At 40.4% G+C, this 24,894-nt stretch overlaps 1 protein-coding gene across 3 annotated transcripts in view; it reads right to left on the bottom strand.

Annotated features, from left to right (window-relative positions):
- The window catches only part of ctnnal1 (catenin (cadherin-associated protein), alpha-like 1), a 44,239-nt gene that overhangs the window by 5,796 nt on the left and 13,549 nt on the right, over positions 1–24,894 (bottom strand). For all 3 annotated transcript variants that reach the window (XR_011038016.1, XM_068333591.1, XM_068333592.1), the window contains exons 2-11: positions 11,194–11,383; positions 7,558–7,745; positions 6,764–6,883; positions 5,427–5,516; positions 5,066–5,236; positions 4,360–4,560; positions 2,603–2,689; positions 2,139–2,297; positions 1,677–1,769; positions 601–751 (exon numbers count right to left, since the gene is read on the bottom strand). Coding sequence is in view for 2 of the 3 variants with exons in the window: in XM_068333591.1 (XP_068189692.1) it covers positions 601–751; positions 1,677–1,769; positions 2,139–2,297; positions 2,603–2,689; positions 4,360–4,560; positions 5,066–5,236; positions 5,427–5,516; positions 6,764–6,883; positions 7,558–7,745; positions 11,194–11,383 (1,450 nt within the window). In the remaining variant the exon portion in view is untranslated. The remainder of the gene's footprint in view (positions 1–600; positions 752–1,676; positions 1,770–2,138; positions 2,298–2,602; positions 2,690–4,359; positions 4,561–5,065; positions 5,237–5,426; positions 5,517–6,763; positions 6,884–7,557; positions 7,746–11,193; positions 11,384–24,894) is intronic.

Genomic DNA, 24,894 nt, shown 5'->3' with positions numbered 1-24,894 from the left:
ATTTTGATCGTTAATCAGAAGTGTGCTCAGCGGGACTCGTTCGATTCAGCAACAGATACTTTAAACTTTACAGTCATTTTTGTGGGAGAAGAAAAAATAATTTCTCTAGTGGCCATACTTTTCACATTTTAACAAAGCACTTTATGGAAATCTTTATGTGTGATGGATGTGATACTTTTATTTCATGTTCTTTTTCTAATTGCAGCCACATCTTGGAAACCAGGAAAAGCATCTTTGATACATCTCTGTCTTAGTGTATGACCGCATGCGGGATCGATAGCACTGCCTTGAGTACTACCTAACTCAAATGTGCATCTGCATATACATGGATGAGTGTAGACTGCAAATATGTGCAGAAATTGTGTCTCAGCCTATTTCAGCGAGGACACCAACAGCTTATTTGAGAGCCTGTCTCTGATTTAGACACTTCAGGTAACTGAGACGATAATGAATAGGAGGACGGAGAGCGGAGGAGAAATGAATAAGGGATTGCAGCATCAATACAAAATACTTCTCAAAAACCATGATGATTAATTTTCTGTTCGGAGCCACGGCCCACGCGTGTGTACACAAAAATCCATCAACTGATGTAAAACACACCTCTTCTGCCTTCAAAGACATCGTTGATCTCCCTCAGCAGCAGACCCATGTCGCAGAGCTGTGACTCCCAGGCCTCACAGAACACCTCCAGGTTCTCCTTGGCGATCTTACTTGAAGGATGGAGGGCGAGCGTCTGGGCGGCAGAGATGATCTGAACAGGAGCGAGAAGAATTGTGATGTGAGGAAAGGGTCACTGAAATACAGGTCATCTGTAACCAAGGACAACCCGAGTGCTCCAGCTTCCTCCCACACCAAAAACACGCAACATAAGTCAATTGGTCATGCAAAATTGTCTTTAAGTATGAGTAAGAGCATGAATATTTGGATGTATGTAACCAAGGAGAACAAAAGCATTTAAGTATTTAAGCTCTTTACTAAATTTCACTTCAATAATTAATTAGCTTTAATTATTTTTGAGAAAACTTTTCAGCTTTCCAGTTCTTTGTATGGATTATAAATCAAAATGCAAACTTGTGCTTATGCCTTATACGCGCTGATGCACACTTCAAGCCCCTCCCCTGCAGGGTCGTATTAAAAAGCCAATTAACCTTTGGACCCTCGCTCTATTACTTTGGGAAGAAACAGATATATCCGCAGCACTAACTCATACTGCATTATTGATTATTTGACCTTTGAACTTGGGAGCGGAACTGTTTTTTGCAGAGTCGTGCAGGAATTAACATCAGCGCTGCAGGACAGCAACATTCTACACTGGTGGATAATTACTGGCTGAAGGATTCTGAAGAGCAAACATAATTATATCTGAGACAGGCGGACTCAGCGGACTCCATGTTCTCAGTCATCTTCAAGGGATGGGAAGTGCAAGAGGAAGACAGAGGAGACATGAGGTAATTTGTCTATTTTCCCCTCCTTATAGTTCCTGAGCAGAACATTACACAAGTTTGATTTCAATCCCAGATATCTGAGAGACCGGTCTGACCTCTCTGATATGGAGAAACAATTGAATTGAATCACAGGTTTAATTTTAATTAACTATTTTTACTTATTTCTGCAGTCAATTTTGGTGCCTTTTACACATTCAAGTTCCATTAAAATGTTAGGTGGTTTAATGTTACCTGTGGACCGATGACGTGGAAAGTCTCCTCAGCATGTATACAGGTGATCTCCAGAGGCTCTGAACCCGACACGTGGCACAGCAGCCGACACGTCTGTAGTTAAAGAAACACGAAGAAAATGATTGATTGGAGAAACTTGTATTGTAGAAGATAAGATAAATTATGAATCTATATTCTGGGTGATTATTCCTAAATGTATGAGAATGAATTATTTTAAAAAATAAAATTGCATTTCTTTTCTTGTTTCAGCTGGGAAAAAAAGCTAATGTAAGGTGTTTATAGTGCTCTATAGGCTGTATCTTTCTTATTTTCACAAAATTTCATGTTTTCATAGAAATTTTTTTTGGATAAAATTGTATTTTTTGAAAGTTGGATGAATATATTCGAAAATCCAATGTAAATCTATTCCCACCGATTGGGTTGCACATCTATCAAAACGCTCTGCCAGCCTACACACCCTACCTCCACCAGCTGCTCCTTTTGCTCGGTGAGCGTGCGCGAATACTCCGCCACCGCCTCCAGGTTCCCCTCAGCACCTGCGGCTTTGAGAGCCCGGAGAGGCAGCTGCTCCCCGTGAAGTTTGAGCAAGTCTGAGGCGCGACCGACTGCCACCTTATGGAGCTGCAGGAGGAATTAAAAAAAAAAGAAAAAAAGTATTGCACAATGTAAGGAGGAGGGAACAATAGCAGCTGGATGAAACATAAAAAGAACAAAGATGAGAAAGGGAGGCAAGAACGAGGAAGGATTTTGAGAAAGAAGAGCAGAGGTGTCACAGCATTGTGGTTGAGGTGACAGGTAGACTGTGAATGTGAAAAAACAAACCCAGCCACAGAGGAAGAACATCCAGTGAGAGGTATTCCAGTCATGTAACTGATTACGTCTGCTCAGATGGATTATTGGGAGAATAGAGATGGACCGCTGCTCACCTCACGTCTGAGGTCACTGACGCTCTCACAGGTCTTTAGGATGGCTACCTCTATGTCCTCCGTGGCCTCTTTGGCGTGGCCAGACTGCTGCTCCAGCGAGACGGGAGAGGAAGAGAAGGAGAAAACATGAGGCAGGCACACAAAGATGCATTGTCATCTGGGAGATTATGATAATAATACTAATAATGAGATTATGATAATACACGAGAAGAAGACTGCAATGGAAAATGAGCTTAGGGTCTTAATATCATGGATCCAATTACATATGTGATTTTTTTTTTTTAAATGAAAAAAGACAGTTATATATTTCAATGATATTTAAAAAAAGGATTAAAACTTATTTGTCATTAAAATACTAAACAGCAATTTACTTTTTCTTTTCTTGTGCGTATAAAACCAAGCAGGATTTTACTATTCTAATACTGTTTATGTGTAAATCTGTGCAGTAAACATGACTGTGACACTACCTTCTTCACCCCGTACACTTCAATAATTATATGTACTTTGTAATGTCTGGGAATAAATATATTATTACACTTCATATACTCATTATGAATCTTCATATAGCAGGCAAAGTTAAACACAACACAACAAGTGATCAAACTGTTTTCATCGATCAAACTGCCATTTTTCTGATGAACACTGGACTGTCGTGATCAATTTGAGAAAAGGCAAAACAGTCATTCTGATCAAAAATACTGCCTTGGGACTCTCAGGAGCAATGCTGCATGATCGATGCATGAACGGAACAATTAACAAGATCTGCTTTCAAGCCTCCACCTCACATACAAGCACTCAGTTTATGTGTGAAAAGAAAAATTCTTATCTTCCTCTTGGTTGTTGTCATGAATCAGAGTAAGGATTAAGAAATCAGCAGGCAAATTTTTACGCATCAGCATTCATGAGGTGCCTTACGTCAGACATATATGGTCAGATGTGTGTGTAATGGGCAGATTATAAGCCCGATCCAAGTGCGCCCATTCTCAGGGCAACTGAGAATGAGGAAACCCCTTGAGTTGTGCACAATTTTACAAATCAGAGTACATTTTGGTGCACTTCAGCTGAAGGCTTTTATGCACACAGGAGCTTTTATATAGAACCTACATGCTGTTTTACAAATGAAAGAACTGGTCTTTTCAATTTTTCATTTGACCTTCACTTGGAAAGGCTAAACAAGGCATTACTGTATAGTTGTATGGTTGCAGTCTGTGTGCTCTGAATATACTGATAAAATAATTGAAAAAGAACCGCAACAAAATGGCTGTGTTTCATAATTTCATCAATTCTGAAGGCCAAAGAGACTGTTGAATGGCAACAAGAAACAGAACCCTACGTGATCTCTCTCTCTCTCTCTCCTGAACGAGTTTTTTTTCCTTTCCGTTGCTCCAGAAAGGAGGTGTGAAAGGAGAGGCTAGATGAAGTGAACGACTGGCTTAATGTGAAGGAAGGCTTAATGTGTGCAGTTGTGATCGTATGGATTTGTGTGCATGTGTGTGTGTGTTGAATACACACTGAATGAAACAAGCAAAAGCATTCCCAGTTGCAAAAAACACATTTTCTTTAAAGGCCTACCAGTTTCCTTCGAAGCCGCATCTTTTTCTCTTAGCTTAATAACTCTGCTTTGCATCTCATTATCATATGTTTTCTTTAATAAATTTTATAGATAAGGCACTTATTATTAGCATATGGTTTGTTTTTTTTATATCCCTGTAGGCGTATGTGCATCTGTGCAAGTGTGCCTGCTTGTGCCAACGTACCGCCTCGACACAGGCGTGCACCAGCTGTTGCGTGTCCTGGCGCGCCAGCTGGCACAGACCTAAGATGGCCTGCCGCTGCTCGTGGCTGGTGTAGGGAGAATCAGTGAAGTCTTCTGTCCGCTCCACCAGTGCCTCCAGCTGGCTGCCCACGCTTTGAGGTGACAAGGAGAAGAGGTTCTCCCTCAAGCACTCAACGCTGGACTGTAGGCAAGGTTGGGGAGTTAATATCAGTGTGGAATAACATGAATAGTGAATTATGGGTTTAGTCTGAAGCATTTCAAGCACATGAAAATGAAAGGAAATGAATTTCCCTGATTTATCCTCTATACGTTTCATTTTCCAACAAATACCTTTTTTAAGAGAAGTAATGGTTTCCACTTATTTGTCCAAGGATGGCTGGCTTTGTTCAGGTTTTAGTTAAAGTGCCATTAGGACTAACTTCCATCCATGAAAAACCTTTTCTCTCAATGGAAAGATAGAGAGAGACACACGATACGGAGATTTAAATATAATACTAATTCACAAAATATGGAATAAACTCAAAAATATTGCATAGCCGCCTTGTTTTTTTAAGTGAACGGTTGCTGCTACGCCCGACAAAGAATCCCATCCTCCTGTTCCACCAGCGATCAGATGAGCACCATTCACCTTAAGCACCTGCAGTGAAACGCAACATTGCTTCATTGTGTCCGAAATCTGATCCCACCTTAAAGTCCTTGATGCCATCGTAGAGACTAGCGGGAATGATCTTGTTCTCCCCACAGATCCGAGCCTCGGTCACGATCTCGATGACCTGCTCCAGGGCACAGCGCATTCGCTGGAACACGGCATCTTTGTTGATCCGTGCTGAATCACAATCTGGGTGCCTCAGGCAAGTCTGCGGTAGGAATTAGTAGTGAAATGTCAAAGTTTGTGTCTTTTTCTACTCCTCATATCTAAATCATAATTATTGACTTTTTGCATAAATTTGTAACCTTAAAACTTAAAAATCACATTAACTTGAGATGGCCTTAATCCTGCAAGACGGTATAATAATGGCCAGAAATGTTAATGTGCCAACTGCTTACCTTGGAGGCTGTGAGGAGCATCATGGTGCATTTCTCCAGCACAGCTCTGGCGGCCGCCATCCGTGCTTTCTTCTTTTCATCCTTCAAGTCCTACAGCATAAAAACACACACACACACACACTTCTGAGAACTATTGCACATGATGCATCAAACATATAAAGCAAAACTCCTTATGTACAAAAGGTCGACATAGCTCCCACTCCAAGTTTAAATCCAAAATCAAACTACCCAAATTACTCATTTAATATAAAGAGATCCTAGCAGAATAGGAAAGAAGATGCATGACCTGCTTTTCCCAAACAAAAATAGACAGCTCAATTAGGTAGGCAAGCAGCTGAATCAACTCATCTCCCATTTATTTGCCGTAGATTGCAAAGAGGATGTGATTATCCGTCATTATTTTTGCCTCTGAGTTCTTCCTGAGGCTTCAATAGATGAAGATGATAAAGGGTTGTATGCCTGTGCATGTGTGTGCATGGGAGCGCATGAGTGGGAGTGAATACAACAAAAAAGGGTGGCAAACTAGGGGAGAGAGAATATTAGCTACAATGAGCAGCACTGGAGACATTATACGATGTGTGTGTCAAAACACCAGCCCTGAGGAAATTCAGACAGAGGGATGGTTGATCCTCTCTTCCTGTCTAGATATCGCAGCCATTGCACTTTACATCAGCTTCTGCAGGCAAAGCGCTTTAGTTACAGAGACTGAATGTATGCATCAAAGAAGGATTAACAATCTCTGATGACAGGAAAATGTAGAGAAAAAAAAGAGGAAGAGAAATAAGTTTGACTGCTCTTGTGAAGCTTTGGGCAAAAGTTTTGTATTTCAAATCTGATGGGGAGTCCTGCAAAGACGACGTCTGAAAGCACAGGTCAGCTCACGTCCACAGTGAATCACACCGGAGTGTTTGTGGAGTGTACGTCGTAGCTGACCTGTACATTTCTTTAAAAGATCACATATAAAGTATATATACAGTATATGAGCAGATAAAGCCAGTATAAGAGGAAACAATATAGAAATACAGAAACATGGCACGTATGAGGAAGCCTTGTGACTTCGTTGTTTGATTTTTTTTTGTGTGTAAATATTTGATGCTTGAATTATTGATTTCTTCTGAGTTTGCCCGCACATTCACGGGGTAAATTCTACAGGTTTCACAGACTAATTCCGCCGTCTGCTCATCCATTCAGAATACCATGTTTGGAAAACCGCTGCTTGTTAGAAGATTGCAGCTGCATGAATAAATAGTATCTTTACAATCATAATAAGCTAAATCTAGCTTTTAATGTCTAGTAAGTATATTGGTAGAAAGAAGATTTCCTTGTGCGCTTCTTACGTTCTGTCTGTCTCCGGTGAGGTGGGCAAACTCCACCATCTCGTTGCCAAACTGGCTGAAAATCTGGACAAATTCCTGGAAGGTAGTGACTCTTTCCAGATGGTCAAGTGTAACCAGGACCTGAGAGCAGAGCAGCAAAGAGAGCAGTGAGCAGCCACAGCCTATTTCCAAGTATGTGGTGCATGATATACCATGTTTTGTAAGCAAACAGAAACTCCTTTCTTTGCACAGAACCAAGAATATTTGTTGCTTTTCTCATGTTATTTCCTACCAGTAATACTGGCTCGGTGTGAAGAACTTATAGATGTCATCTCCAAAAATAAAAACAACAGATTAAGTAGTCCTGAACCAGCACTTTAGTTAATTGTAGTCTATGTGGCTAATAATTTATCTGCTAAAGGTGGGTTGGCTGGCAGCGTGAACGCAGCTTCTATACACACCAGACAAAGAGGAGGAAGAAGAGATTTTATTTTGTTTGCCAGTAATGCAGAACAGGCAACCGTCATCTCTCTGTCCAAATGAGGCTAAGAAATCATGATTAGGCCACCTGCTCTCATTTTGGATCAATCTGCATTCACTTCCTTATCACACTGGAGAAAATCATAGCAAGGTATGATGAAGACAGAGATAGAGAGACTGTGTCTTGTTCTGTATTTTATTCGACCAGTAAATGTGCTGTTTGCTATTTCCCATCAATTATTCCTTAAGTACTCCTTCAGAGAGCCAGTTCTTATCTATAAGAGAGTTTCTGCATATGTGTAAAGCCTGCGCTGCCTCACATGTTCATATCCCACCTTGTTGCGTGATGTTATTATCTGCTTGATGACGATGCGGTCAGCTAAGACCAGGACTTTGGTGACAGAGGAGAGGAGCAAGCGGGCGGCCTTCACCATGCCTGTCCGATCGCTGAACACCGTGACATGTCCGTCCGACTGGGACGACAAGGCTGATCCCACATCTGTCAGTTGGGCTATGGCATCACCTGAAAGATAGAAAAGACAAGCACAGCTTGGTTCAGCAACAGAGCTAGACTGACAATAAGCGAACATGCTGAAAAATGTGTGATATTAGCTTTTTTATCCCCACCTACTGATTTGTCCACCTCTAAACTTGGTATCTGCAGACACACAGCACTGATTCCATACCAATGAACTCTTTTTCAAGAATTGAAAATTCATTCCTCACTGCATGAATGCTGGATGGTTAATGAGAGCTGAAATATATTCCCCTTAACTTTAGGTGGAGACATTTATTCACAATTTATGAGAATGTGTCATTAGTGCAGATAACTCCTTTGACTTTAACAATATCATTTTGCCAGATAGAGGATTATTATTAAATTATACAGCATGATGAGGGAATATAAGCAAAAAAAAAAAAAGAGTATGAAAGTACAGAATGTAAAAACCTTGATCATACATTAAAAAATGAACTTCTCATCAAAAATGAAAAAGTAATAACTAAAATAAATAAGTAAATTCAGAGAGCAAATAGAAAAGGATTTTTATTCCGGTCAGCCTTGAGTTTTTGGCTAAGAACAAGAAAAATCTAAAAAAGCCGCCTCGGTGGCAACGACAGACTGAGGACATGTTGGAGGGTTTCCCATCTGGCCTGGAAGTGCCAAAGGATTCCCCTTGAAGAGCACAAGATGTGAATCAGCCAGATAGACGTTGAAGCTACTTTTCATCGCCTGCTGCCACTAAGATTCTGACCTAGATAACAAGCAGTGAAGGGAATCATGATGGATCAATTTTTTACAGTATTTATTAAATGCCCTCAAATTCAGTTCTCCAAACATTAAGGTGGAATGTTCCTCTGGTCACCACCCCAGGAGAACGAATCATTCTTAGCAGGACGGAAAACAATGGAACTGTATTTAAGAACAGTGGTACGGCCATCCTGACTCAAACACTTCTGGCATAATTTCAGGATTATGTAGGCCATGTTTCGGGTTTAAAATTCCAGCTCTAACAAATATGCAATGGTACAGTCATATGCACTCGGAATATGCAACCTTAAAAAATACTTGTACAACGTCCAGCTTTACATTTCTATCTGTTTTTTTTTACATGCTCTTTCCAGCCCCAAAAAGGCAATGAACACAGAGCGTTAGTCTGAATACTCATCACCAAAGTAGCGCATTGAGAGGAACATTTCCAGAGTGAAGAGCGAGAGGGAGTGGGAGAAAAATCTCAGAGAAAAGAGGGGGGGGGTGAAGCGGAGATAGCTATGGCTCTTTTGGGTCATGCAGCTCATCTGTCTATTTGGCTTCGCTGGTCGTTTGAAAGCGGCAACACTGACAGACTGATTGCATTCGACAGGCCGGTTTCCTGTGCCAGCTATGCTAACCAGTTAAAACATCTAGATCTGGCTCACAAAAGGCTATGGCTCAACATCCCCCCCAGTGACAGATGCAGGATGGGAAGCACAGGGGGCCAAATGTCTCTTCTGAGGCCCAGTATGTGAATGGTTTGGGTTTGAATGTCCTTAAATGTAAAACAGAGATGAAACCTATCTTTGTATTTATCTGCAAAATATGGAAAATGGATTTAACAGGTGTAAATCAATACATCTGTATGGCACTTACATAGACAGATATTATAATTGAAGTCTGAGAATGATGCTTTTTGTGTTTCTTCTATTTTACGAATCACCCCGCATCTCCGCTCCACACGTAGTCCCCTATTAAAATTCATACTGCATGTTGTATTTTCATTTGATCTTAAATATCATTTCATCTTGAATTTTGTTGAAGGAGAGAGAGAAAGTTACATACAAGCTTGGAAAATGTGAAAATGGCACCGAGAGACAGAGCGAAAGAGACAGAGATCCAGCTCAGATTGCCTTCGCTGACCTGCCTCATTGGATCACTCCACCGCTCTGATGATGGGTAGCATCTAATTAAACTAGTGCTTTCAGTCTGCCTTTATTTCATTCATTATAGCGCACAAGGCTGAAGCCTGCCTGATTAGACCCTCCCTGCGGCTAAGTATTAGAGAAATGTCAGTTCTGAGCTAACTAGCCCTTCTCTCTCTCAGGCACTTCAGGATTCAAACCGTCATTTATTTTAATCCCTACAGATGTTTTCATAAGTTTTCAAACACAGACGAGACAAAACCTCTTCTTTTTCGGGGATCAGTTGTGTGTCAGTTAGGAGAAGCAGCGATGATGACTGAAAACACCCCCTAAGAGGAAAACGAGAACTGAAATAAATTAGTCACAGTGGCCGATGCCTACACAAACGCACACACATCGGCAGCTTTATTTTGCTTTACCTTCTCGCTCACACACACGCACGCACGCACGCACGCACGCACGCACACACACACACACACACACGCACACACGCACACGTCTATGCACACATATTCTCTCATCACTCTATCCACTTCCCTCCAGTGCACTCTTTGTCTGAGTTTTAGCTGTCTTTGCAAATCAGCACTGTGTGAGGATTAAACCCTTTGCTACACAAGCTGGTTCACCCCAAAATAAACCTATTATCACCGTGTTGAGTCTGAATTCTTATTCAATCCGATATTGTTTCCAGCCTCCTCTGTAGGAGGCTAAGTAAGGTCCCTGTTTGGCCTGATAAAAACCAAGTTTCCATAAATAAAGAAGTATATCACTGGGAGCATGGTGGGAATGATCTAAACGACGAAGTGAAGACAAGTTGAGATAGACGGGAAGATAAAAAACCAGCGCAGACATTTTCATATTTTCAATACAGATAGTGACATAAAGTGTGGAAACCTTTAAAGTAATCAATTCCTTACAAAACTGTCACCTTGTCTGTCCCGTTCAGTAAAACCAGACAGATCTTCACATTCTTGGTTCTTCACACTGGTTGTCACTGTTACCACACCTCTTAGAACACTCTGTGCCTTTCTGTCTCTCTCACTCTCTCTTTGTTATTTACTCTTAACATATCCATCCATCCATCCATCACGGCACAGATCCACTAATGCTCTCCTTAGGTGCCCCCTTTGGTGCAGAAGCACTTTATCCAACCTTTACCTCCAACCCAATCACGCTGATGTCTGCTGATCACTCCGGAAGTCCTCTGATATGATGTCGTTTGACAGTCAGGCTGTCCGAACAAATGGGAAATTGGACGAATCTGATTAGGCTGTGAAGCCTGCAGGTGATGTCAGGTTATTTATGAGACTGTCGGTTTCTCTTAGCAAACACTGATGAGGACACGTGACTTCAGCCTATTGGCAGCAGCACCTGATGCTTATGCTAGAATATGAATATGATTTAGATACAAATAAGCTCTCAGGATGAAGCATCTTCATTTATATTTGAAACATTAATTTGTAACCACAGCATATGTGCTGACCCCTTCTCCTCCAAAAGACAAAAGCTGAGTTCAAGTGCACAAATTCAGCAAAGTGTGGCGTGCAGAATGAGATTCAGGCAAAGAACATTACCTGCTCTGCGTGCCTCAAAGCAGGCTTGACCCATCTCATCCTTCAGCTCCTGGTTCTCTGCAGCGATGGCCTCGCCGACAGCAACAAAACGCCCCACCGCCACACTCACCGCCTGGCCCACCCTGTGAATGGCTGAGAGGGTGCGCTCTGACTTCTTTGGCTTGTCTTTGTAGTTGATCAGCGTAGTGATCTGCAAGAAAGTTTGAAAAGGTGAAAGACAGACATTAACTCAAGATATGAGTTTTTGAAACATTGATATAACACTTTGTAAAAAAAAAAGAAGAGTTTTTTCCATTCAGGGTAAAAAGACGTAACTCAAAATAGGATTTAAAAAAAAATTACATGGTGAATCTCTTGTGTTTTCAAAACGATTTCAAAATGTCAGCATTTTTTTAAAATAACTGACTTCATAAATTATTTTTAACAATTTATTGTCATATCAATATGATTAAAAAAGTATGATAATAAAGTACAATTGTGTTGACGCCAGTTATTTAAGTCTTATGTAGATACTCGAAAAAAGATTACTTAGGAAATGTTCAATGGTTTCATTTTTCTAACATGAATCATACTTTGTTATTTTAATAACATCTTCCGATAAGATCAAATGTTGAGTCTGGAGCATACACTCCATTTGCGTATCAACAGTGAAGATTTTCATGCTTACATACGGAAACAAGATGAGATAGTGTTTTGGTAGAAGGTATCCAGATAACCTGAGATGTGTCAGAAGGAGATAGAGCATGTTTACCACGCAAACACACACCCATTCTCCTCCCAACACAATATTTCCTATAATTAGAAAAGATCCAAACAACAAACAGCAGATGGGATACACTCCTGTGTCTAATGTGACATATAGAAACACACAGACACACAAAACCACCCTGGTAAATTAAGATATAAATTATGAACGTGTAGCCAATTATAATCAATTATTGATTGCTGCCACTCCCTCCAGCTGTTATCATTATTGGTGTGAGAGAGAGAGAGAGAGAGTGTGTGTGTGTGTGTGTGTGTGTGTGTGTGTGTGTGTGTGTGTGTGTGTGTGTGTGTGTGTGTGTGTGTGTGTGTGTGTGTGTGTGTGTGTGTGTGTGTGTGTGTGTGTGTGTGTGTGTGTGTGTGTGTGTCTGTGGCTGTTAAACCATTTAGGTCAATGGGTGGTGGGTGGTGAGTTTAATTGGTCCATCAGCAGCAGGTGGGCTAAATGGGAAATCTCTATCAGTCAAGTCTGGGCGATGGAACAAACACCCCGGATCGGCTGAGTTCAAACGGCTGTTTGAACGACGCAGGAATGTAACGCAGCAAAAAGAACCACAAAAAGAACCAAAAGCTTTGAAATAATAATCATTGATGAGTTTTTCATAGAGCTGTTCATAAACTCAGATACTTAACAGACAGAAATGGGTTTGAATATATTTCACTCAACATTTATCAATAAACACTCACACACACCAACAATGTCGCGCATCACAGGAGAGTCCGCGGTTATTTCTGTTTTGACCAAACCAAACATGTAATGACTGACAGTGAAAGATAACTTTTGCAATTGCCTAGAATTTAATTGCACGTTTTCACTAAGTGGTGTCGGCTCGAATCGACTCAGATCAGGAAATTTTCTAAAGGATATTTTCCATTCCCAATCCCCTGTCAGTGCAGATGGTTGTCATAGTGATACTACACAAAATTACCTAGGTATAGTTTTCAATGTGACATGCACTTCTCATCTTTTCTGATCCTCTTGTCAGTTTGTGTGTGTGTGTGTGTGTGTGTGTGTGTGTGTGTGTGTGTGTGTGTGTGTGCTTGTGTGTGTATTTGTGAATGAAGCCTTAATTCTATACTGTCAATTGTTGCAAAACAGTGAACCAGCAAAAATTCTGGTAATAGTGATACGATGCCCAAACTTATACTTGCCAATAGCAGAACAATTGCTTCTTGACTCTGAATGCTGAAATGCTAAATTAGCCCGAGTCAGCAAACCTTGAGTTGGTGCCCCGTGGGACAAGACCCACATTAAAACTGCAAGTCACACACAATTGGCACTGAAGGTTTCATTAAGAAGGAGAAGAAATCTTTATTGTCATTGAAGCATGCAGCACCAATGGTATATACACACACACACACACACACACACACACACACACACACACACACACACACACACACACACACACACACACACACACACACACACACACACACACACACACATAAATAAATCTCATGCTGTTGGAAAGCCTGTTTATTCCCATTATAAATGTTACAAATGTTACCACAATTGTAAGGAACATGCATTTGTGAGGTGAGCAGCAGAGCTAGGTAGTATTGGTTGGGGAAGTCGGTGCCTTGCTCAAGGATTCAGGGCACCCCAGCAGTGTCAGGAGATAGGCTGGCACGTCTCCAGCCATCAGTCCACACACACTCCTATTTTTGTCTTGGCTTGTCTTGGTTCCCAACCCAGTGGGCCACTGCCGCTATCAGACCACTACGCTCTTTAGCATCGTTCTCAGGAAGCAAGTTTCATTTCTTCCTTGTTCGCCAACTTCAGGACATTTCTGTTCAAATCCAAAATCAGATCCATTTTTATCAGAGCACTCATTTAGGATTTATATCATAAAAAACAAAGGGTGCAGAAAAAGTTGGGATGAAAGGGGGCGAAAGAGAACATAAAAAGGCAAAATAAAAAATAAATAAAAAAGCTTGAAGGGCACTTGTCACGTCTTGATCAAATTGCACCATCAACAACAGAGGGTTATGAAAGAGCTCAGAGGCTTAATGAAAGACTGCAGTTGTTTCATATCACATTGTGAGCTGCACCGGCTGCCCTGATGAGTAGTGTAAATGACACAAGCACGTGTTTGGAATAAACTTAATATAACCCTGCCCCCCCCCAGTCAGTACATTATTGTTGTTACTTTGCAATCTGCTGTTTTCCTGCTTTCAATTCTCTACAGAACCATTGTTCTGCAACAAGATCCTGACCCCATAAATGCTCATAAAGCTTTGGACTTTCGCTTGTAACTTCATCACCCTTCCCTCTTTTAGTGCCTCCATTCCAGTTTTTCACGAACACAAAGTAAGCAACACTGGCTGTCTGGACATTATGAAGCCTAGCAGAGGGAGTTGGGGCACTGTGACACATTTCGCTATCATAAAGGAGGCTTTTCTGATGGCTGTATGATTTCTCCCTGTTCTTTTGGAAGGGATTGTGTCTTTATGTCGTGCCTTTCGCTGAAAGTGAGCATGCACGGCGATGCACATGTTTCATATCAGCAGGGTGAATCCATCGCTGAATGCAGATAAAGGCATGATTGTTTCCCAGAGGACAGGTCTGAGCACATGGTGACGCTCAGACTGGCCGTGATCCAGAAACCAGAGTCGAAGACGGGGGGAGGAAGCTTTGGAGGGAACTTTTGTGTGAGTCTGGAAGTATGAAGGGTTAAACAAACTCCTGCTACAAAAAGTATTAGACAAAGCCTCACTGGAGTTACTTTAAAAAGTTTAAGAGAACCAAAGACAATGATGTAAAAAAGTATATAATTCAACAGTAAGTGGGGGAGACAGCAGAGAATAACCGCTGCAGAGGATTTCCTCCATTAACGATTACTAGGTGGTGCATGGACTGGGCTGTGCAAACAGGAACAGAGCAGGGTGGAGAGAACATAATATTGATACAGATTTGTTTCAGAACAAAGGCTGCTGTGTTTGTGTTCAAATCAACAGAACTTCTATTATGTTTACTGTGCAGAGACACACGTTAGTGAAAATACCAAAGAAACACCGAAGTTGATAAAGTATTAAAGCGCAGAATATTTTTTCTAAAAGGTCAAATCGATATTTAAATCGTTGAATATCTGATCAGTGAGCAAGTGACGAGTCATGTTTTGATACTTTACATTCTATGGACAGTTTGATCAATACCAGAAGGATTACTACGGCTTGACACCACGCTTCAGTTTGAACTAGCAGTTGTTCAGTCAATAAAGCTACTTTAAGGCCAGAGGTTACAGCTCTAATCCCATTTAAAATGTATCATCGCAGTTCAGTTTCACCCATCACACACACACACACAATACGAGTAATGCATCATCCAGCCCAAGGCCTCCATCCGGTGCAGTCAGACATCTTAGCTTTGCTTATTGACAGGGCAAAATGAACGCTTCTATAACAACCAAAAGCTTTTGTTGTGTCAAAAGGAATATGCTCTCCTCAGTTTAAAAAGAGATATTTAATTTAGTTGTAAGTAACTTTTTGTAACTTTTCTTTGGGCTCTCTGAAGTTAAATCAGGTATAGGATTAACTATTAAAATACAGTATTATTGTAATATCCTTTATTCAATCGTGGGTTTCATAAAGTGACGAACCTTGCCCCATTCATAAATCCAAAAAGGCTGCCCACTGTCAAACCTTTTTATTCCTGGCACCAAATTCAGAAAAAATACAGATTAAGGAAATCTCAGTCATAATTGATCAAATGTCAAACAATTGGGAAATAATTATATATGGTACAATTGTTTGTGGAATTGGACTGGTACGATCAGATGACTTTGAATGATCTGATTCCAACCGAATGAACTCTAGATGATGACATAAAAAGTTTTGAAGATATAAGACTGAGAAGACACAATCCCTCTGGTCTGGGTACAGAACTTTTTTAGTATCTAAAATCTTCTGAATAAAACACCTGCTAAACAATGATTGTGTTTGTGACATATTTCATTTGAGTCATCTCTTTAAATGGCCCCTTATACAGTCTCATTAGTCCCCCATTAACACAGCACAACCCGTATTCCTACTACTTGTTACTCTCTCCCCTGGAATGCAGCCAGTCAATTCCCATCCGTCCACCTCTCAACTCTTTGTAGTCCATAATTAGAAGAACAATTACAACACCATAAAAGTGACATCAACAGCTTACTTTGAGCCATACAATACATGCACAGAGCCTACTCATTGGTTAGCAGGAAATCTAGACTAACACCTCAAGGACAAACTGACTGACTATAAGTCAGCGGGTAACAAAAGCTGGAAACATTTGTGGCTGCCTCCCATGGCTACTGAGCGACTTTCACTGAATGGCTATGCAAAGAGAGAGCCATCCCAGCCATTCTTCCTCCAATGCTTGTTTTCTCTCCAGTCCGATTCCTGAATTGTGTCAAATTAATATTTCTCTAAAAAAGTGCATTTGAGAAGAATGTAGTTTACTTAAAACAGATCAATTCGAAGTCTCTTTTATCATTTAAAGATAACTGAAAAGTAAAAGTTAGCGTGAACAAACTCGTCCTGGAGGCCTGATCATTTTCTTTTCAATTAACCAGTGTTAATTAAACACTGTAGTCATTCATCACAATAATTGCTTGCTTAGCTAGTGGGGTTTTGTTTTTGGCTGTGTGTTTGTCTAATTCAAATCTCTGATTTGTTGGAGCTTTGTTTGACCTCCTGATGAGAGGAGCAGCGCAACCGAGCAAAAACACTAACAGTAAAGTTTGGATTAGAAACTGAATGCAAGCAAAAGAGCTAAAGATCAAGGATTTACAGTATATACAGTATGTGCTAGTCTATGTTAGTGTGTGTGTGATTGTATTTATTTCGCAGAGGTCCCTTTGTTTATACATGCATCTATAATGGCCATTGTGTATAAGTTCAAGACGTTCAGTAATTGCAGTGCAGTTGGTGCAAAGAAAAGGAGACGAGGAGGATAAAAACTAAACAAAAGGTTTAATATCTTGACTGTGCTCACTTTCTGATCAGATGAAACTGCCTGTATTATTCTTTGTCAGCGCATTTGTTTTTTATTTGTTATGAGGAAACTCCTCCATTTGCGGTAACTTCCGTAGGCTCAGACTGTCGCTCTCATTAAGCAAAGCTTTCGGCATATGGATAGGTTTTGTCGGAATAACCAGGAGAGAGAAAAAACAACTTCCATGTCTCATTTTGGTCCATTACAGAACAAAGATTACCACTGTGAGGGGAGCTGCACCCGAAAAATGGGTAGGGAAAGTTATTCTTTCCACGCAGCTAGAGGTTGAAAGACTTTTTATTTTTGTCTTCCAAGGAACCTGAGCCATAATTTTCTGCATCATATTGATGATGATGATGCAAGGGGAGACGTGATTGACTGTTCAGTGGGGACTGAGAGGGAGTGAGAGAGAGAGAGAGAAACGTAGGAGGAACGGGATGGAAGTTGAACTGACCAGACACTTTAATGGGTGAGCAAATTTGTTCCAAATTGGCCGTGAGCAGACGGGAGTTCAATACACTGCTGGACTATGGCCAGAGCAGAGAGGCAATACAAGGAGATGAAAAGAGAGACAAGGGAGTTAGCGGATGCAGACAGATGGGGAGGTGAAGGGAGCAAAAGAATAAAGGAGACATGTCACATGTCTTGTTTCTTTTCACAATACTTCTATCTATCAAAAAAAAAAATCAGTCTTGGTCTTTGCCTTCCCACACCCACCTTAATCCATCTTTCCTCCGGCAGTCTTTTGTGTGCAGAGCTTCAGTTCCATCCCTGGAGCCCTGCTGCTGCGGTACAGTAGCAGATTGTGATTTCTAAGCTGCATCCATTGGTGTATATTGTAAACCCATGTGATCACATAAAGCTGGAGATGCTGCAACATATATTTCTTATTCTAAAAATGGACAATACCCTTCCATTCTTCAGTGACTTCTTCAGTGACGTCTTTTTTACACCCAAAAACCCTTGTTTAGGAAATGTAAGCTGCATTGAGCGTTTCCTCTTTCAGCTTTCTGCACACAGAATAGAATAAATTAGAGTCAGCTAATAGGTACAGAATGCAAGTTCTCTGTGTACCTTGATAAATTAAAACCAAAAGGCAGTGAGTAGTTCAGTTGGGCAAAAATGTCGAGGTGAACCACATCCTTATGTCATCTTGACTGGTCATGCATTCTTTTGATTGCATATAATGAAAAACACACACACACACACACACACACACACACACACACACACACACACACACACGCACATACAGTACATGTAACTGCAGAGGCATTCAGCAACACAAAATAATTCTGATGCCTATGGAAGTACAGCAATCTAACAATCCAGAAATTACAGTTCTGCCACCACTCAGCTTACATGTCATTATTTTCCAGTTTTTCCACCATATTTCTTATCTGACAGAAGATACAACGCTGTCTAAATGCACAGTTTAAAAGATGCACAACTGCTAAAAGAGAACAAACATCAAACGCTTAGGATCCACTTTTCATTTCACAAACTGCTAAAAATGACTTTTTTTAAAGATGTCTCTGATGATTGAAATTCTTTTTAACTGTGTAACTGAGAGGATTTTCCAATCTTAGAACAAATAAACAAACGAAATGTATAAATAAGATGCTTAAAGTTTCCAAAATATCTTTTCCAAATAAATTAGGTGCAGTACACAGGAGATGACAACCATAGATATATACTCCAGAAACCCACAGAATAAGAAAAGAATAGATAAAGGAATTTAAAAACAAAAGAAAACTATAACAGTTCCTTAATAGCAAAATTCACAATTTCAGAACTAGGTCGCTTTCATCCACATATTTCATGAAATATGTGGATAAGCCTCTGAAACCCGCTCTGGAAACAAAAGCAACCACCAGAATGAGCTTCAGTCTGAACAGGCTTAAGCTGGGAAAAAAAAGAAAATCTCAAAAATCCTAAAGCAGCAATAGGCTCCACATTTGCACTTTGTTGTTTTGTGTAGAAAGTTTTGAGAAACCAGGTTTGTGAGTTATGGTCCAGAAACATGGCAAGCAGACGGACAGTGATGCTCTCCATTCTTTGGTGATGGGGGGACAATAAAGACGCATGACACCGCCAGAGCTGCATCCAATAAGTGAAGCCTTTCCACTCTCCTCTATCTCCATGTCTACTAGCCGAAGTACCCACCTACCCCTGAGATAACGATAGCTGGTGCAGCAATTTTGGAACATAGACGCGGTGCTTTTTTGTCGATTGAACTCAGATGGTTTTGCAAAGCAAGACTCCAGAGGAAAGATCACCGAGTCCCTAAACGGTCACAAGATAACAAGGATAATGGCAGTTGATTGTCAATAAGTAGAGCGAGTAGGTGGTGAATGTGGGAATCCCCCCCAGAGGCCAACAGGCGAGCAGACTGACAGCCGTGTAGCTGCACTAAGCAGATTAGCATCTATGTGAACTTGCAGCTAAAAGGCAAGCATCTGTCTGTGCTGATGTCTCTGAGGCTTATTAAACTTTTACTGCAGTTGCGTGAGATCAGTTTTTCTGCTTCAGATTTGTCTCCTTCACTCTCATTATCAGAGCATTTGTCTGATACTTGTTATGACACGACCCCGACTCTGAAAATGTTGGATTGCTATGGAAAAGAAAACAGAATGACATCACGTGGTTATTTTTTACTGCCTTTTATTGCCTTGTTGATAATAGAAAAAACAACAACATCTTCACTGTTTTTGTTAATACAGGTAGTCCTCAAGATATGAACATCCGATTGAAATTTAAATACTTACAAACAATTCAGCTTACGAACAGTCTCTTTATGCCAGTTGTGTTTGTAGGTTGAGCACTACCTGTATGTGCTTGCTCTAAATTTGTCTTTAAAAGTTGGATATATAAGAACTTATGTGATCATGTTGCTGCAAGTACAGATTACAAACAGAGTAATTGTGCTATTTGGTCTAGATTTTTTTCCCTTGGTGCCTTCAGTGGATTTCAATCAGTCAAAGGTAAAAAAAAAACAAACCCAGCTGCTAATGTACACATGGTGAAAGCAAGCGAGTTACATTTACATTGTCATGTTTGTGTCCACATCACTCACAGCTGACAACCATGGAATTCAGAAAATGAAGACTAATGTAACTTGACAAACATCGGAGCAGCGAACAGACACCGTAAACATGGTTTTACCGCTCACAAGACGAGATCATGACATGACCTTTTGTCTATTCAGCTCATGGATGCCAACAAACAAGAAGGCAGATACTGAAAAGAAGAAACAAAGAGGAGTGGGGGTGTGCGAAGGCCAACGGATATGGAGGTGGCAATGATGGAAAAGAAAAGACAACCACAGCAACACAGAGGACAGCAACTGAATGAGATCTTTATCTGCCTGAACCCTGTTGCTTTGGTGAAACAATCACAGCCAAGCAGATTCACAGGAAACATCACCAAGATGGTTGATCTGTACTGTCTAGCATCATTCCTCCATGCATTAACAGTTCTGCACTGGTGTTAGAAAAGTTAGGAAGAATACAATCCTTGCATATAATCATCTAAAACTGTTTTTCTGTCTTTAAATAAAGGCATAATATAGACGTAAATGACATTGAAAATATATCCAGCCATTCAGTACCAACCTTGGGTACATTCCTGCCATCAGTAACTAACTATAGTTTCATTCAAAGCCTTTGCTCAAATGCATGCCATTCACATTACTTGACTAAAAAAAACCAAAACAAAAAAGAAAATCAGATCTGTAAATGTTTCCATCCTCTTTGTGAAAAGTAGTCTAAGGACCTCAAGTTAGGAGCATGATGAAATATGTTTTTATTCTCACTGTGAAAATCACATGAAAGGCACCAGAAAGAAGGCAGATGTAGACGTTGCTGTCTAACTCATTAGCAGACACAGTACTGGGCTCTGTTCCAAAACATGTGGTAATTTCAGTGGACTATGCTCCACTGTCTACATTATTCAGTATTCCTTAAATAGCTCCTGTTGTGAAAAAAAATAAAATAAAAAGTTTAGTGATGAATCATGCCACAGATGTTGTCGAGACATAAGTTATATAGTCCATTAAGTAAATATGATGCTAGTGATGACTGACACTAGTTAACTTCAACCATTTGAAGAGTGTTTCAGAAGATCCAGAAGTATTTCAAAGTAAATTAAATAATTTTTATGGAATAAGTTATGGAATGGAGTTAATGAGGAAGAAAACATGGGAGACACATAAGCTTAACACCTCATTTAATCATGGTGTTACGTTGTGATAGCGGGTGATCCTCTCCCCTTTCTCCCATTAGGTGAAGGCCTCTGTGAGCTGATGGTGTTAATGCTGAAAATCAGAGCTGATAGCAACAGACAGCGGCAACACTACTGTAATCCTTCCCTAGTCTGAATTTGGCTGCAGGGGGAGTTCTCTTTTTCCGATTACCGATCTCAGTCACAGGGTGGATGTTTAACATATTTTTTCTTTCACAGAATGAGCAGAACTCAGTCACATGTCAGCCTTTACTACCCACCCAAAGAGGGAAGCTGTGGGCGAGCGAGTGAGATGAAAAATGCATAACAACAAAGCAATAACTGACTGTTTGATGGTCATACTTGAAGTGGTTGAGGTCACAGACACATAAATCAAGGGCCGAAGTACAGAAACGTCCTGAATACAGTTTGTATTTTGGCCTTGTCATGGGGTACACCTTACCCTTCGACTTAAAATATATAACTTGTTCCTGTGACCACTGCGGCATGCCAAGGTTGTGATGTCGGCATAGCTGAAGAGTACAGTTACAAACACAGTTAGATGCACACACAGACAGGCAGACTCACACACAGCTTGCAGTCAAAAGAGCACAATAATGCTTTTCATCCCTCCTTGCTCAAATAGCTCTCTGGAAAGTAGATGTGGAGGGGTGGGGGGTGAGAAAGATACAGAGAGAAAGTCAGGGAAGGATCACCCCATGATAGGTGAGATGTGCCCTGAACACGGGACTGCCGGGTCAACCCCCTCTAGATGTTCCAACTGGTCACCTGCTCCTTCTTCTGTACCTGGAGAAGCAGCTAGGAATGTACTGACGGGTCGGTGTCAGATCCAGAGCAGCCCGAGGCAGCGGCTCACCTGGGCCTTGACTTCTACACGCACCCCACTTAACATGCTGTGACAGCATTCTCTGAGCTTAAAGCATTTATTTTACTGAAGAGACAGCAACACACTGGGGTTTACACGGCCTATAGATTTATATGAATATTACCTGTAGTTAAATTCAATGCTGTTACCAGCATTGAGTTAACATGTAGAACAGTGGCGTCAATAAAGCATTACTATACCTCATTTTTGAAACACTGAGGAAATTATTTGTTGGTAAGCATGCAGGTTGATATAAACTTAGTTAAATTGACCAGATCCTAGTTTTACCTTGATTCTAACTTTAACTTGGTTTTAAAGTCTTATCAATCCACTCATCTCACTTTAAATCACTAGAAAATGTCCTACAATCTTCAAACATAAATAATCATATAGGAAAAAAATCTAGAAAAACACAAGGTTACAATTAGCAAAGGTTCCTGATTCCTGGATTTTTTCCAGATAATACCACATTAAAGAATAACCTGCAAAAGAATAAAGACTGACGAAGACTGATCAGTCATTCAGTACCAACTTTTGGTATCAGGCAGTTTTCAAATATTGACACTCTTGGTACATCCCCAGCAATAGCACTTCTCTTTTTTGTCATTCTTATTATATCGCAGAGGTTATATTTCAGTTTCTTTTATTGTGCATCTGCCAGGGGAGTAAAATGATTTGCTGTCTGTCATTCCTATTCCTCTTTGCAGTAAAATCACTGCCTATGACCTTGACTTTCCAGTAAAGGCTGAGGTGGCATCTGACCATTGCAGGGTCAACAGAAATGCAGCTCCTGGCTCTTTGTGTGACTCATTCAACCACCAAACAAAGGCAAATGCTGCTGAAGTTTGCACTGTCTTTTTTTTTTTTTAGTTGTGAGAAATTCTATCTTGGTCAGATTAAATGGTTTAAGTTGTTGTTGAGTACAAAAGAATACATAATGCAGGCTCTCTTTAATGGACAGCTTCTAAACTTTAGCAATGAATAATAGCAGTTGTGACAGTGCTGACTCCATAACTTTTTTTAGCTTTTGAAACGGGACTTCATAACTTTATTTTAGCTTTTGGAACAAGACTTTTTTTTGGAAGGGAGTAGAAATTGAAAAATTCAATTTTTCAATTGTTCCATCATCCTTTAGTTGTGACTTATGACAAATATTGGTTCTACATTACTGCAAACTGACAGTGACTTGGCTCTTCCTGCCCACGGGTGTGCAGGAACTCCCAGCCAAAACAAAAGAATGGATTGTAAGGTTGGCACAGAGTAGACCAAACCCATAAAAATAAGCCCATACTTTTCAAGGGGGCCATTTTCTATCAAATAAATGACAAATATAATCCCCCTGGTATTACAGCTTGGCATTGATTCTTGGTGCTCTGCCACGGTTCGAGTGTTCGCAACCTCTCAGACTCTTCTTTGGGACAGATTTCCAAATAAGAGGATAGGAAGAAGGCCCTGGGTTTTCAGATTACATATTTGTAATTGTTTCACATAAGCATGAGAATTTGATTCAAGGTCTTGTCAGCAGGCATGTTTACTTCTCATGTCGTAGCTAAAAGGAAATCAGGAACAAATTTGTGCTAATTTTCTTTTACGTCACGACTGACTGGAATTAATGGGAAACCTGTGAAATATCAAAGGATCTCCAAAGTCATTCTGACCCGAACTAGTTGTTGTTTACTGGAAGGCAAAATCAAATCAGTCTTTGCTTAATGTTTGCCATCTTTTATCAGTAATATCAATAGTACATTCTATTAAAATTTTTTGCTTCCCATGTACAGGAAAATCTCATTTCGTGTTTGAGTATGTTTTATTTAAGTATAAATAAGCATAGCGACACCTCATTTACTCGGTTTTGTAAGTGCAATGACAGGAACACACAGCCTACTGTGAGATCAGGCAAGCTGACATGAGGTGCAGGAAGCCTAGACAGACCAGCAGCAGATGATAAGAGGGAATGATAAACCTGGGAGAATAACAACCAGACAGCTGTGATGGAAAGATAGGTGGCTGAGTGGCAGAGAGCATTGGGTAAATAAAGGACCAGGGCGGACAGCTAAGAGGCAAAGACATGGCAGGGCTGAGAGGAACCGCAGATGACCAAACAGAAATCAAACGGGTCTTAAAAAAGTTTTTGAGGTATTGTAGAGTGAGCTGGTAAAGAAATTACAACTTTTCAAAAATAATAATGGAGACAGTCAAGGTGAGAAAGCGTGTGGGACAACTGATTCAATGGCAGACAAATTGCACTTGCTGTGGATCAATATTTTGGTCTTTTTAACCATGAGCCGAGATTAACGGAGATGGAAAAGGAAGCAGAGGGAGTCTGAGAAACACCAGACCATGACACAAAGTGTAGTGTCTTTTTAAACCCTTTGTTGGTAGGAAAATAGTCAATAAAAAAGATCAAATTTAAACTAAAGCCAGTACTGAATTCTATGAAGCACCAAGAGGCATTGAAAGACTTAAAGAAAGCTTCATTATTGAGAAACCACATTAAAGACTTTAACTATCACTTGAAGTGTGTCTACTTTCAACAAATACTTTTCCTTTTGCTTCTCTGTCTTTAGTTTTGAGCAAAATGCAGGACAAGTTGTGCTGCCAAGGTAAAAAGCAATAAAGCAATAAATCAAACCTTGTCCCTCTGTGTGTCATTAGTGAAGCCTCCATCTATATGCTGGAGATCAGGCTCAACATTTTCCTGCAACCGTGTGGGTGATGATGACAACCATGCACTTGGCAGAGTGGGCATTTGTCATCATCCAACACCTTATTTTATGGGAGTACCAAATATTTCAGCATCATTGATCAACCACACCTCTCGGTCATCATCCAAAACAGAGGAATAACACAATTT

Source organism: Antennarius striatus, chromosome 14 (assembly GCF_040054535.1).
Source record: "Antennarius striatus isolate MH-2024 chromosome 14, ASM4005453v1, whole genome shotgun sequence".
Taxonomy (NCBI): domain Eukaryota; kingdom Metazoa; phylum Chordata; class Actinopteri; order Lophiiformes; family Antennariidae; genus Antennarius; species Antennarius striatus.
This window is presented reverse-complemented; position numbering and strand designations above follow the sequence as displayed.